This window comes from Hippoglossus stenolepis, chromosome 8 (assembly GCF_022539355.2).
Source record: "Hippoglossus stenolepis isolate QCI-W04-F060 chromosome 8, HSTE1.2, whole genome shotgun sequence".
Taxonomy (NCBI): Eukaryota; Metazoa; Chordata; class Actinopteri; order Pleuronectiformes; family Pleuronectidae; genus Hippoglossus; species Hippoglossus stenolepis.
This window is the reverse complement of record NC_061490.1, coordinates 17429468-17445535: the sequence shown is the minus strand read 5'-3', so window position 1 is coordinate 17445535 and position 16068 is coordinate 17429468. Positions and strand designations below refer to the sequence as shown.

Genomic DNA, 16068 nt, shown 5'->3' with positions numbered 1-16068 from the left:
GGTAGAAGTGAAAGTGACAAAAAGTTAAGATATGGATAAAGGCAAACTGACCCAGTCTTTAGGTTGAGTATGGCATCCTCCACTCCTCTCTGGTTGTATTTGCCCATGTACTGGTGCATGCCTGGGTAGTTGGAGCGGATATTCTTTTCCGTGCTTCCGTTGGGCACCGTGCCAAACTTGAGAGGTGGGTACTGCTCCTCGGGATGCTGAAACTATCGCAGCAAGGGAAGGCGAGAGAGGAAGATGGAAGGGGCATGAGACACACCAGGCTGTGCACCAATCTGTCTGACCTATTTCTGTCCACTTTCCAGACCAACTCGCAACACTCCATGCACAGGCAAATCTTTGAGAAGAGCCCGGTCCGTGGACTTAAAGTAGTATTTAGCACTGTATTTTTATGTATTCAGGAGCTGTGGTAATTTAGTCATGTTAAATGAGATTTTATTCATTTCTAAATTCCTGTGCTTTAATCAATTTAGCATTCAAATGCATGGGATTTGGCTCACTCTAAGACTTTAATTCTCCTTCGGCTCTCCCCACTTAATCAGTATTCAAGCTACGAAGTACCTTCTTGTCCGAGAGGCCTGACACAGTGTCAATGTACTCCTCCTGGATCATGAAAGCGGCCAGGTTAGCAGTGTAGGAGGCCAGAAAGATGACGGCAAAGAAGGCCCAGATCAGCACCATGATCTTGCTGGTGGTTCCTCTGGGGTTCTCCACCGGCACAGAGTTGTTGAAGACAATGGCCCATAAAAGCCATACGGACTTCCCTATAGTGAAAGTAGACCCTCCAGCCTCTGCCCACAATGATGGAGGGAAAAAAAGAGTGAGAAATAAAGAAAGACGTTTGAGTCTAATGAGTGGTGGTAACATTATTTTTGAACATGACACAAAAGTGTATACAGTAGCAATGGAATGTAGATTCAAATTATACTTTCCTGAATGATCCGTAAAATGGGTTTACTGTATAAGAAAATATCTCGCTGGCTTTTTGACACCAACGCTCATAAGGCGGCAACTATAGGTTTCAGGCATGGCAATTTTCATTCCCGCTGAGTGATCTTACAGCGATTAAAGCACATGGTTAATATCAACATTCAAAGGTCTCACACACTCCTGCTTGTATACGAAGGGAGCAACGGAGGAAGGAAGGGGAGAGATGAGAGTGAAAAAGAGGGATATATGAGAGGATGACAGAAGGCTAAAATTATGTAGAGCACAGCAATCATGCAGTAAAAGAGGCGAGTCAGGCTGAATATTGGCATCAGGGGTGCTGAATATCACAGGGGTACAAACGATGCTGTTGAATAATAAATAGCTGCTTCAATATCAAGAAGACTTGGACGCAGTTCAACATACTATTTGCCCCACTCACAGTCAGAGACTCAAGCCTGACCATCGCTTCATTTTGAATGTAACTGACACTAAGAAAACAAACTTCAATGAAACAGAAAACTTGACAATTAATTTTCTTAACCACATTCCAGGAGTGTGTTCAGTGTCCATTTGGTCCATGTGGCAATGGCTCCACAGCGCAGGCAGAGCCATGTTTCATGCTTGGAGAAACAGCTTAGACCCATCACTCACTCTTGCCATTCTGGAGACTGCGGTTGTAGCCCACAGGGCTGAAGAACTCAAAAATAAAGACTGTCACAGCGACCACAGTCAGGCACATGACGAACATCATCACCCACACTGCTGGGCTGTAGGGCTCTTTAAAAGAAAACAAAAAAGCGTATAATTACTTAATTAACTGTTTGGTATTACATTATTAATACATTGTTTTATTAAAATAGTATTATTCTTATCAATAGAATGGACAAGAATGTTTCAAGTGTATAAAGTAGACATATATATGTCCTGTGAAAAAGGTGACCATTAGGGCAAACGTACAGTACAGTATTCTCCATAAGTCCATAAACGCTGTGTTTCTATTTTACAATCATCTCACTGCAGTCTATAGGCCAATAACACTGCTCTCCCGCTGGAGCCTTGAGACTGCTGACAGAGTGAAACTATAAGTTGTGAAGACACAGGCAGCTAAGAAAAAGTAACGGCTAATTTAAATGTAAAGACCAGCAGCCAAACGCCGAGGTGTTTTATGCAAACTCAACGCTTTTCAATTAGATTAGGTCCTGCACGCCACTTAGCCTGCCTCCCGTAAACAGAGCCTCTTACCTAAGAAAGCTGATGGTGATACGGTTCCGTTGCTACGGGAGACCATGACACTGATCCCCGTCTCCACAAAAGGGACTGAAAAATCCACAACCTCCGACCGCTCCTCATTGATAGTCAGCGAGCCAATAGCCATGTCCGCTCGCTTGTAAACCACCTGAAGGGGACAACAGAGAAATCGAATCAACGGTAATTCCTGTGGAGGTTATGGGGAGACAAAGAGTGTCCTCAACAGTCCAGAGAGATTTGTTTCCTGCAGGTGAGACAGTGAAATTTCTGCACCCTGACCCTTCGTACAACCTTGGATGATAGAAGCCAAGGATACAGTCCTGTACAAACAGTGAACGTCTCTTGGGCCCTTCATCCCCGTGCCACCGTGTAGAAAAAACCTGGAAACCGCTGTGTCGGCTGATTGTACAAGTGAAATGTTAATCTACATTAGACATGGCACATCCACTCTTCAGAGCAAATCAGCAGAAAAATGAAGCGGAGCGGAAAGCAAAGCACCCTCTCAACTTTGCCAAGTCCCTGGATTACCTGATCAAAGAATGGCAGGCTGATCAAAAGGCCGACATTAGTTTGGGAAAACAAAATTTACTTGGACTTTTACATGTCAAATTAGATTAATATAAATGATCACACGGGAGAGTGCAGGGGAACTGTTCTGGAGCCCGTGACAACTGGTGTTCGGCTAGTTCCCTCCGAGACCAAGATAGAAACAGCGTGTAGCTTCAATGAAACAGCAGCCCCCATATCGACCGCAGTATGTGTGTGAGCATGTGTGTCGGTTCTTTCTGTCCGTGTGTGTTTGTGCTTGTTTTTTTATTTTTCTGCCAGCAGGTTGTGTCTTTTCTTGATGGGGGATCATGAACCTCAGTGAGTATTGCCAAGAAAATATCAAGGACTAATCGCAACTAGCCAGGGGTGTCAGCCAGCGTGTGTGCTGTTAGCGTGTCTCAAAGAGTGTCTCTGCAGATAAAGACACTGTAGGGATGTGTTTGCAGGAGACTATGTGTTCACTGTGTGATGGAAATCTGGAAATACAAGAGGCTGGAACACCAAATTTGTCTTTGTGTATTTTAATAGGGGCTTTCTGCAGAAAGGATCAACACAGAGAGTCACAGGGATCTCAGAGTGAAGATGCAGGACAGTCAAATGCAAGGATCTTATATAGGAGAACTAAGGCTGTCTCTCTGAGCCAGTTCAGACTGGTTCTGTAGGCGCAGTTTGAGAGAGGAATCTAAACACAGGGAACTGATTTACATCCTTTGGAGACATACATTCAGTTCTTTGGAGAGTAAATAAGTGATAAAAAGGTCATAAAGGTTTCAGGTCATAAAAGTATTTAGACATGTTATATAGGTTTCAGGTCACAAACAGTTCAGGTCATAAAAGTCTTTAGACAGATCTGCAGAAACTTACTTTTCAACTACAAAATAGTTTTCAACCACACTTAGTTAATTTTTCCACTACAACTGCATGGCTCATGCTTCAATCTAAATGTGTAAAGGTTCTATTACAGGATATGTTTGTGTACTGTACTGTAATAGCAGTGATTAAGTGGCCATAACTCTCACAGCAATTGATGTGATGCACATTCACCCAGAACACAGGCGCATGGGTGCAGGAGGAATGTCACTGTGCCACTTGTTGGCTGAAAATGTAACATAAAGTATGCAGAGGCACAAATATAAACCCACACACACAGACACACGCCCTTCCACATTGAGAACACTTTGTCATAAGGGCAGATAAGCACACACACGCACACACACACTAAGACTTGCCTCTCCAATCATGCCGTTCCAAACTCCATCAATTTTCTTCCCATGTTTCCCATTGGTCACTAGGTAAAGGTCATAGGTGAAGCCAACAATCTTGGCCAGTCTCTTGAGGATGTCAATGCAGAAGCCTTTGCAGCACTGCTTCATGGGAGCCACGCCCTCATGGATGGCACTGGAAAGAGTTAAAAGAGGGGGATTGTAAAGGAAACAAATAAAACTGTCAAACAAAAAGCCTATACAAAACTCATCCTTATTGAATTGTAACAGTGCATTTCAAAATTGGATGAATTCCAAAATGAAATAGAAGGAAAATGAAACAAAGGAAAAAGGAAAAGGAAAAGGAGGAACTCAGGAGGATATGGTCACAAACAGGGAGGGTTGTGGCCGAGCCCTCGGTGACAGGTTTGATCGAGCAGTAGAAGACAGGTGCCGTCATCCCTTCGGAGGCTGATGAACCTTAAAGCTCCACTATGGTCATATCTGATTCAGACCCCTGAGTCATTCCACTGATCCTCTGGAGAGGAGTCTGTTATTGATCATGGTCAGGGGAGTGAAGAGGCCACAGTTTTGATAGGTGATTGATGTCACCTCCATTGGACGGCATCATGAGAGCTCTGGAACTCCATTCATTACAGCGGTAAATAAAGAAGAGAAGCTACTTTCTTCTTATTATTACTTTCCTACAATAGTGTTCCGGGATTTTTTTTTCATGTGTAGTTAGTGACATCAAATGCATAATTATACATTTCAACCTAAAACTAATCTTAAGTGAATTCAAACCTGGCATTGAGAGGTCGTCTGCAGGGCACTGAGTCACGGATGCAGGTCCCCGACGCAGGGTCCGCCAGCTCCACGATGACAAATGGCCTTTCCTCCAGAGTGACAACACGCAGGTGCTGGGCATCATCAGGTGGTTTAAGGAACGGCCCGTAGCGGGACCAGGCCGGGTATCGGAGCCTCAGCACGCCGTTCTCCCACCAGCCTACCTGGGGGAACAGGAGAGAGAAACATTAGAGAGGGGCGTAGTAGAGCTTAATATTAACAACAATCATTATTTTCTTTTTTTTTTATTGAAAGGATACTGTTTTTCTCTATGATGATAAGCAAAACCAGGTCTCTACAACACTAATGAACACAAAGCAAGGATCAACAAAAAACCCAAGTCATCCCACATTTGCCGTGTCTCAAGATATTGTAAAAATATGAGGAGGAGGGAGAGGTACTTTGTATTTGTTGTAAAAAATGTGTCATTTACATAATGCTTGTTAAACTTGGTATTCAGGTCTTTTATGTAGCAAAACATTTTTTTTTATTAAGGTTTGGTGCAGACAGGACCACCATGGAAATAAATGTATGTTGTGTGTCGTTGTTCTTCGAGGAATGCTGGAGCAGCTGTGGCTCAGGAGGAAGAGCGTGTCGTCCACTAATCACCGCTAACCCAAAAGGTCGCTGCATGGTTAGAAACCATGCGGGCGCCTCCAGTCTGTGTGCCCAAATGTCCTTGGGCAAGAGACTGAACCCCCACATCGTCCCTGATGGCTCTGCCCGCAGTGTATAAATGTGATTTTTAAAAAAGCACTGCGCATAAAAGTGCTGTATAAATGGGTGAATGTGACTTGTACTGTCAAGAGCTATTAGTGGTAAATAAGACTAGAAAAGTGTTATATTATTACAGTCCATTTACCATTGCTGTGTGTTTAGTGAAATGTTGTGTTTTGACTCTCAGTGTCCTCCAGTAACCCTCTGTTGGAAAGTCTGTCTATTCACTATGAGGCGATAACCTGTTTACAGTAATATGATTACCTCAGCAGATTGGAAAGATTATGTTTGAGTTACTTGACATAACATTTTGTGGGTCAATGTGTTAGACGTCATACAGGAAAGTTAGAAGGAAGATGGTTGATATGACTTTGAACTATGGCTGTATTAAAAGACCTAGTTACTGGACTGATAATGGCAGCCGTTAAAATCTATAGGGATTGCTCAATACATCCATGCGAGAGTCTGTTTCTTTTTTTTTTTTCTTCTTAACTTTTTACCAACAAATTCAACAATACCAGTTCGAGGCCAACACAGCATATACATCATACAACCAGGGGACAAGGTCACACAGAGTCTATCGCACAATAATCTCATTCTGGGATCATACATTCAAGTTTTTGATCGTTTTGTAGTGTAGATTAGTTCAATATATAATTTTCAAATATAATTAAGGATCGCTTATAGTTACTACATTTATATTTGTGTATATGTGATTTATCAAGTGACACATTTTAATTATATTGGATGCTTTCTTTATATAGAAGTGTAAGAAAATAAATCAAACAAAATATGGATGTGAGGAAGATGCCAGCACTCCCTTACTTTGTAAAGTCGCTTACAGATAGACAGAAATATCAAACTTAATTTAATATCCGTTGTCCAGCAGCGGGTTACATCTTTAAAGTTAGTTTTATGATTCCATAAATGTGTCCGAACTGTCCGGAGGGAGGAAATGTACATAAAAAATACTCAATTTTGGGTTTAAATTGTTTTGGTTGAAGCACAATGATCATGATTCTGTAGTTAAAAGAATTTCCTCCCGATTTCTACGTCGGTCACACAAATGAAGCCAGGAGTTAGCATTAGTGGAGGCTTCACAGTATTTATGTGCACATTTTAAGATCGTTTGAATAAATACATATTTGAAATTAATAATGCTACTAATTACTTTAAATTAGAAATGGTATTTATGAATATGTTAAGGTACAGATAGTGATGGTGTTGCCAAATCAGCTAAAAACGGGAGATTAACAGTTTTTCTTAAAGCCTCAAATACAGTGTCTAACGTTTATAATTATTATTTGTTTATTTAGTATTTTCGCATCATTGCAAATACACAGTGAAGATATAAAATCAGTACTAACAGTGTGCCCACTCACTTAATTTTAAAACACCAAGCCCTAACATTCATTGTTATGTGTAATGGGAGCAATTACCTGACAAATATGTGCATGTAAAAAGGCTTCACTGATTAATGAGGCTGCGGTGCTTATCCACATACGTTCCTACAAGTCATTTACTTTAGTGTCAATTTATACATCAAATTAAATTACTCCAGCGTACATATAGACTATCGGCTTTGAGTCGTATGAGAGCGAGTGGCTCACAGACGCACACACTTGGGGGATTTGTGGTGACGGAGGTGTTTTAGTGGCAACCTGGAAGTTTTTTTTTCCAGCACACTGGTCAAATTCAATTTTTTTAAGAGACATTTGCACATTGTATAACGAACACAGAGCAGACACATTGCAACAGATGCCACTTCAGTTTGATTTTTAAAACCTGTCCTTGGATGATGGTGTGAGACCTCAGTGCTCTGTGTCCACTGTTGACCTGAAAATGTCCGTCAAGCCTCCCTTTGGCTGCAGCATTGTTTTCCCAGTTTCTTTGCATTGTTTATATGCACTCTGGATGTGTTGGGTGTTTGTGCCTGGGATATTCAGACTTTTGAAAGCAGCACAAGGCAGAACCACACCTAGGAAGATTCAGAGTCTCTTTTTTTTTTTTTTGTGTGAAACTTGACACATCTTGGCACGATCGCCTGATAAAAGTCACGTCTAACAGTCGTGACAGGTGCCACTGAGGTGATGTACGCAAAAAGAAAGTGTGCATACATACTGTATACTCATGCACACCTACACAGAAATACAGGGAGATATACAGTAAACTTAGGCACACATAGTAAAGTAAGTTTGGCAGCTTCCTGCAACTTCTAAGTGCTGGCAGAGAACACAGCTCTGACCGCAGCTCCACAACACACATTCAATCAAAACCCACTCGAGGGAACACACACAGCAAAAGATCACTCTACTCTCAAGCCATTTTCAGACATATTCATATAGAGTATGAAGAGCCCAGCAGGAGATTGTCCAAATTAGACACGTTCACAACAACAGGAACAGGCCAGAGGCAGGAAGTGACATATAAATTCCATGTTTTTGTTTAAAGCACATAGACACCAGAATCTGCCCTTATCACCAAAAGCTCTTCAATCTCTTTTTCTCTTTCCAAGTAGACATCTTCGCTGGTGTCTTCTACTCGTATGGCAACTCTTTCCCTGAGATACTTTTTTCAGCTTTGTGTCCATCAGATGAAACGTAAGTGATACGCCCGCTCGCTCGCTGTGAATTTCCTGGACATTTACACGCTGCATTTGCACTTGGCCTCACTCTGACATTTTCCAGAGATTTTACTAGGGGGCTGGCAGCTCCAGAAAATGTCAGGAGCAACTGACTCCCATGCGTTCTTACCTACGGGCCCCTCCGGAAAATATCAGGAGAACGTTCAGTGCATACCTGAAAGCAGCTTGTATAAAACAGATAACCAGACAAGTGCATGCACAAAAAAAACCTGTCAATGTCAACCACTTCCCACTTTACAAGTTCCTAGAATATCTTGGGACGTAAGTGTGAGGACTGGGAACCACTTAGACCTGAAACAATATCCTTTAGCAGCTGTCGATGATGGTAATAAATGTTCATTGACTTCTGATAGTAACCTGGAACATCAAGCTCTGTGCGCAGGAACGAGCCATGCTAATGCAGGACAACCTTCAATACTCGTCTGCAGTGCTCCAGTAAAGCAAGATGGGTATGCGCTCCCGGGCTCTAGGTAATGCTGCAGTCTTGAACAGAGAGCATTAAATATTCAGGGAGAGCCAACAGCATGGATGTGCATAATAGGCAGATACAGGCATGTTCTCCTCATCGTGGGTGGGTGTGTATGCGTGTGGAATAGGGTTTATGCAAGAAGCGTGTAGATACATATGGGCGTCTGTGAGGAAGCTCTAAGCATGTGAGTGTATGAGAGTGTGTGTGTGTGTGTGTGCGTGTGTGGGCGTGTTTTGTACCCTGGGTTTGCACAGAGTCGAAGGACCTGCGTAGGACCTTCTAATTGAAAGGGATTTGAGGGATATGGCAGGAGTCAGCATGTTACAACACGCTGAGACTGGACTCTGGTGGGCTGTTAAAACCAGCAGGAGGCTGAGAACCACCCATGTGTGTGTGCGCGCGCGTGTGTGTGTGTGTGTGTGTGTGTGTGTGTGTGTGTGTGTGTGTGTGTGTGTGTGTGTGCAGAAGCGTGTGTAGGCATTGGTATTTGTATTTGTGCGGTGTTTGTGATAATGTGCAGTTGCGGAGCATATGTTCTGAGAGCGCTGTGTGTCTGTGCACATGTACCGTGCGGTGCTGATGAAAATGAGCATCGCTCTCTCTCTCTTCTGACACTGACAAGGGTGAAAATCCCGCTGTATTAAAGGGAGAAGCATCTACAACAGGTGACAAGGCTTCGTTTTGAGGATTTGTGAACAAACCACAGCTTTATAGAATATGCATGACATGCCAGGGGTGCTGGGTCTTTGTAGCTGCTCATACAGTTGTGTAGACAAGACACTCGAACACCAAAAACAATGGTGAGGCTACAACCAGATGGCAATGACACCCAGATTTCTTCATCTCTATTTAAATCCGCGTTTAATTTGACAGCAAAGACGAAGGCAACCCAGGCAAGAAATGAGAAGGAATCAGCAACTCCTGATTAGAACAACAACAAAACACTGTTTTCGAAAAAATGAGGAAGAATTAAATGCATGAGTGGAAGTGTATGACTACGGGGCTGTTGCTGCAGCTAATGATTAGTTTCATTTCTATTCATTACTGGCCGAGAGGTGAGAGAAGACAGTCCTTGTTCCGTGGTGAAATACAATCCAACATTCCGCCTCAACTCACATGCAGATTCGACAATGTCAGTTAGTAAAATCGAGTGGGTTTTAAAGCTCTGTGTTACTCTCCCTCTGCTGCATCTCAGCAAGGAAATGCTGTCCAGGGAAACACAAAGAGGGAATTTCACAGAAAATAGACAGTTACTTTGGAACAAAACCACTTGAGTTGGATAACTATGACTGTTAAAATCTCATATAATATTCAGATTAACTTCTTGCACAAAACTAGAGCTGTGGATTTTGCCCTTCATGTTTCAAGGAGGTAAGATTACAGCAACCAGCTTCCTATGAGGTGCAATTGGACAGACGTAATTGTCTGAAACTTTTCTTATATTGGTCGATGGATTCCATCACAATTCCCGCAACCAATGGCGACTGGCACATTGTTTGTTTTGTCGGATCAACAGTCCAAAGCCCCAGCGTTTTAGATTTTTAATAAATGATGAACCAAAAAAAAACAGCCATTCTTCACATTTTAGCTGGAAATGTGTGCAGCGTGTGTGTTGTTTGTGTGTGTGTGTGTGTGTGTGTGTGTGTGTGTGTGTGTGTGTGTGTGTGTGTGTGTGTGTGTGTGTGTGTGTGTGTGTGTGTGTGTGTGTGTGTGTGTGTGTGTGTGTGGTATTGAGCGAATGTGCTTTAACCGAGTAACAGCAGAGGAGCAGCAGAAAGTGAACAAGCACAGCAGGAGCACACAAAGCACGGTCAAATGGTCAGCAGCCAGCTCCTCTCCTCTGCCTCAGGCACCAATAGCCACAGTGAACTTTACATGATCATAAAACCCATGTGACCTGCCGATCCTCGCTGTCAGATTTAAATATTCTTGTTGCCAATGCAGCACAGATCTGCTCCTCCAGCTCGCTTGGAGAGATTAAGACCCAAGAACACTGCTCGAATCAGCATAAAAAAACTGTGTCGGGTTCAGTTGCTTGGCGCTTTTATTCCTCGCTTGCTCCGAGCAGCATCTCGCAAGTGTCAGGATTCAAACAGTTAATGGAGACAACAAAATAACATGCAATCAAGCGGATCACGAGACTCAGCACAGATTCAGAGAACTGATGTCATGTCCTTACATCTTCCCATCCCCGTCCAGGTGTCCAGGAAATGACATCCAGGAAGGGGTTCGACAGGTAACCATCAATGCTGAAGGAGTAGTCTCGACCGCCAAGTGTGATGTTGCTGAAATACCTGCATGGCAACGGGGCGGAAGCAAAAGAGAGAGCAGGCAGTAAATAAATGACAGAAAACACTTAATATAACTTAATTAACTAAATGCATTGCTGGAGAAGAAGAGGAAAAAGTAGAACACTGGTTTTGATGCGAACAGAAAGTCTGCCCTGTTCTCCTTCCTCCTTGAAACTACATCACAACATTTCTATGGTGTCAGTCAGGGCTTGTCTGTAAATCCAATCTAGAGACAAATGATCAGATGCACGGAAATGTCAGGATCTTTGAAGTGAAACCACTGCAGCACTCGAATCAGCTGCGAGCTCTATAGTTTGTCTGATAATCACCCAGGACAGACCTTCTAATTGCCTCCTCATGTCATCTTGCTGGCTTCAAAACACAATATCTGAAAGATTTTTTCTGTTTTTTACATCACAGAAATACGTCAGATGGAACAACAGCTTGTAGTTGCAGACAGTGAACAGCAGGTAGCAGTGCAAAAAAAAAAAAATGGAAATGAGATGTGTTCTGAAAGAAGAATCCATTAATCATTTCCCTTTAATCGCCACATTGTTTGTGCTCTGTTTCATTAAAAAAAATAATTAAAAAATCAATATGCCTGTTCAGCTCGATTTCATCTTGACCAAACTTCCACTCGTCTCTCCATATAATGTAATGTGTGTATGCAGAGCGAAAATGACTGGTGTTGAAAATGAACTGCCATGATAACCAGAAGCACTTGAGCTACCTGTTAGAGTGTGCTGCTCTGTTTGCACAGCCTACAAGGAATATATTAAAACCTGCAGCTCATTAATATACATAAGACATGGTCCGCTTGCTACAGATGCTGGGATAATTTAGCCAACTCACAACTACATGCAACAACATCTATTTTGCATGGATGATAGCCAGCTCCAAATTCTGACATCCCCCTGCTCTCTGACTCTGAATCCACCAACTACACCCATATATCTGCCAGCTCATTCTGGCGTTCATTCCTTTTTCTTCCTTTTCCACATATTCTGTCTGGAGTCTGCCAACTGCCTTGCACTTACTCCCAGCCTAATATTTATCTTCCTTTCCTTCTCACATTCTGCCTTTCACATTTTCCCTTTTACCCTGATGTCAGTCTCACCTCATCCTGCCCCGCACTCTCTGAGTCTGATTGGCATCCGTCATGCAGTTGGTGACAAAGTTTGGCCCACCCGTTGTTCCGTAATCCTTGCGCATGGCCACTGCCCCGTGAGTCAGCACGGACACACCGCGAGCAATCCTACGGCGCGGCTCGTCCCTCCAGCCCTGAGGCCGCACGGCGAACACAGCCCGCGGCAGGTTCTCCATCCCTAGACCTGAGAGAGCTGGCCCCACGGCAAACCACATGTGCGAGGCTCCGGCCTGACCGGCGGCCCAGGCAGCTTTGAACACCAGCTCGGCCTCCTCCTGGGAGCAGTACAGCAAACGTACCTGGAGGACAGTAGGAAGGCAGGGAGAGAACAGGGACGAGGGGAGACACACACACACACACACGCTAGTGAGATAAGGGGGGGACAGGGGAGACATGGAGAGAGACAGAGGGTGGAAGAAGTAAGGGGAGAAAGATAGAGCTGGAGCATAGGTGCACCTGAGAGGGAGGTGGGGGGGGCTGGATAGAAAAGGCAGTGTTAAGAAAAGACAAGGATGCTGGGAGAGGTAAGTGAAGAGGTAGAGTAGCTGTAAGCTGATGTGATTAGGTTCATGGGAGTTGGGCATATGATTCGGAGATAGAGAGAGAGAGGCAGACACACGGGAAAGGGGGAGAAATGCATATTTGTATGTGATATGCGCTAACCAGGAGGTGCACAAGCAATGGGGGTCAGTGCTTAATGAGCTGGGGCCTGATGAAACAAGTCACAGTAATGAATAATGAAAATAGGAGTAAAACGTTGAAAGGGAAAACGAAACAAGTGGTAGAGCGCAGAAATGGAGTGGGAGAGTGGGGACGCATTGGGATGTGGGGGCGGATAAAGACCAAACACACCTGAGGGAAAACAAGGGGGGAAGAGGTTAAACTGTGATATGTGTTATTAAAAGCAGGGTGGAGAAAAGACCTGGAGACAACAGGAGACAGAGAGGGTAACACAAGCGAATGGAGGGAAGTAATCAGAGATGGGAAAACAGAAGAGTCACCCCTTGGAGAACGGAGAGGAAGAGGGAGGATCGAAAAAGAAAAGCAAAGGATGACACATTTTGGTGAAATCAGAGCCTGAAGAGAAAAGAGATTTTTTCTTTTCTAAAGAAGGGAAGATGATGGAGTGAGGCGGGAGAGAAACGGAGGGAAAACATTAAAGAGAGAGAATGCAACATAGAAAGACAAAGCCTTGACAGTGGATGAGCTCTCTGCAGCAAGTGCTGAGCTAAGGATGGGTGGTGGGGAGGGGGGGCTAAGAGCTTGACCAAAGAGGGGTTTTAAGGGGTTAGGGGGGAAATGGAAAAAGAAGGAAGGGATCAACAAGAAGAGGATGGAGCTGAACTGAGGGAAAAGATGGAAAAGCGCGGGCATGAGGTTAAATGCTGACAAATACCCGAGAGGAAAGAGTGTTTGAAATAAAAGAAATACATAGGAGATGACTGGGAGAGGAATCAAGACAAAGGGGAGTCGAAGGACAAAAAAGAGGAAGACAAGTCTTTCATGGAGGAAGAGGAGGAGGGAGTCGGGGAAACAGACTGAAAGCACATTTTGAGAATTGCGTCTTCATTGAATTTTGAACTGTAATGGCTTGGCAAAACAATCCTGCCTGTATGCCAATAAACCTCCAGTGAATTAGGCAGGGAATGAGAGTGACAGGAGGAGGAGGAGGAGGAGGAGGGGGAGGAGGAGGAGGAGGAGGTGGAAGGAGCGGGGGGGAAACAGAGCGACAGACAGAGAGGGGGACTGAATTAAGAAGGGAAGGAGAGAATCGGTTATAAACAGACACACACGATATCTAAAGACGGGAAATGAAGAAAGAGAGGAACACACAACAGAGAGAAAGAGAGCAGAAGAAATACTGACAAGGCAGAAGCTGGAAGAGGAATGGAGCAAAGGAAAGACAGTGAGAGATTTGAGTAGAAATTGACCCGGACCGCGGCATCAGGTCGTCCACAATGTAGAAGACGAGCACCATGTTGCAGAGAGAGAGAGAGAGAGAGAGCATGTAATGTAAACATCACTAAGCAATCACAAGCATTTATTAGCTCTGCAGAGACTAGCTAAAAGAAGTAGGGGGTTGTTGTGAAAAGCAAGAGCGTTAGAAATTCAAGCACTGCGTATAGGCAACGCGCTGCAGGGAGTATGTTATATTAACAGTGACACTAGCCGAGTGGAGTCAAAGGAATCCAGTGCACATGTACACACAAAAACACACACACACACTCACACACACACGCAGAGCTGCAGTGCCCATGCTGGGACATTAGCGATGACATTGAGACCCAGACTAAACTGAGCCAGTGGAGAGCCGAGTCCGTAGCCCGGGGAAGACATGCGGCCAGAGGGATGGACGAATGGACTGAAGGAGTGAAAGAGAGCTGTACAGAGACAGAGGTGAAAAGCAAAGCAGCAGAGGAGAGTGAGCTTGTCTCCAGGCAAAGAAACCGTTGGAGGGGAGGCAGAGGGAGGAAAGGAGGGAGGGGAGTAAGCGTAAGAAACAAGTGGGATGAGTGAAAAATTGAACAGGAGGGATTGTGGGGTCAAAGATGGTGGTGAAGAGGTTCAAGGGAACATCATAGGGTTAGAAAAGGAAAGGTCGGGGGCTGAGTGTGGTGGGACAGTGTGGTGAGACTGAAGAGCAAGGGCAGTGGGAGGGGAAGTTTGGAATGAGTAAGGAAAGGAAGGGAAGAACGAGCGAGGTAGTGGGGGAAGAAGAGGGAGCAGGCATACAGTGTGGAGGAATGGAACACACCAGAGGTACAAACCAAAACCACAAGTCATTCTGGTCGAGGTTAATGAATCAATTTGAAGTTTAAGAGTTTTTTTTAGGCTTTCGTTTCTCTTTGTACTCCAAAAAAAATCAACCAAAATTGAATCGTGAAGTAGATTCAGGTGATTCAGGTTCAAATTCTCCAAAGGCGGGAGTTTGTAAACCATGTTCATTTCCTTGCAGTGGCCGGTCAGTGGTGTGTTTGATACAAACTGTTGCTGTGCCGCCAAATATTGTTCAAACCCAAAGAAATGTTTTTGTTTGGGGGGGGAGGGTCTGTGTAAAATAAAGCAGAAGATAGAAATATCCCAGCTATAAATAGTTGAGTCATAATAAACATCATATTAAGGATCCACAATGGAGAGGTGACACGGAATATATAGTGTATACGACAGCGTCTGACAGTGAGGATTGGGATTTTTTTCCCCAGAACCTTAAAGCTACTTACGGGAATCAATGGGAAAACTGTAAGTGGTTTCACTTGTTTAGGACTTTGAACTCAGCAACTCCTCACACAATGCCACATGACAACCAGCCAGCAGATCAGATTGACTTGTGGTTCCCTTGTACCATTGAACAGTTTGTGCCTTGGCAGATGGGAGGGGGGAGAGAAGAACAGAGGGATAGAGGAGAGAGGGGAGAGAGAGATGCGGAGGGGGTGAGGGAGAGACGAAGAAGGAAGGAAAAAGCTGGGAAGCCACCTGTCAGAAAGGGGGCCCCCAATGACACTCGCAGCACTTCCTCCCCTTTCCTCCCCCCCTTTCCCCCCTTCCCTCCCCCCTGTCTCACCTGCGCCTCGTTCTCCTTCAGCAGCCTGCGCGTGCGTGCCCCCCCAGGGTCGTCGGTCACGTTCAGGATCACCACACTCTTCTTCTCCCAGCCGATGAACGAGCCGTCCGTCAGGCCCTCCACCACGGACAGGAAATCCTGGTAGCCGTGGTGACGTGTGCACACCACGGAAAAGGCGGTCCAATCGTACTCCTCCAGCACCTCAAAGATGACCTCTAATTGGAGGGTAGTAGAGGAGCTGAACTGGAGAAAGATGGAACCTGATTCCTGATTTGGGGAAGAGAGCAGCAGATGTGGTTAAAATAAAAAGTGAAATTCATCCCCTGAAGTTCTACCGTGTCTAAACTGCAGCTACGATACAGCTTGTAAGCCAGGGACAGTGTTTTCTAAGCACAGAACTACAACTCCCTGGACTGCTCCATCTTCATGCATAACATCGAGGCATCATGGGGCTTGA

The 16068-nt window shown here is 44.4% G+C and overlaps 1 protein-coding gene across 1 annotated transcript in view; it reads right to left on the bottom strand.

Annotated features, from left to right (window-relative positions):
* LOC118113150 (glutamate receptor ionotropic, NMDA 2D) overlaps positions 1-15908 on the bottom strand; it is a gene marked incomplete at its 5' end in the record, with an annotated part of 31593 nt that extends 15685 nt beyond the window's left edge. The window contains 9 exons of the mRNA XM_035162564.2: positions 52-212; positions 568-797; positions 1588-1713; positions 2179-2332; positions 3963-4131; positions 4740-4945; positions 10791-10905; positions 12020-12348; positions 15612-15908. Coding sequence (XP_035018455.2) covers positions 52-212; positions 568-797; positions 1588-1713; positions 2179-2332; positions 3963-4131; positions 4740-4945; positions 10791-10905; positions 12020-12348; positions 15612-15908 — 1787 coding nt within the window. The remainder of the gene's footprint in view (positions 1-51; positions 213-567; positions 798-1587; positions 1714-2178; positions 2333-3962; positions 4132-4739; positions 4946-10790; positions 10906-12019; positions 12349-15611) is intronic.
* Positions 15909-16068: the final 160 nt, after the last annotated feature.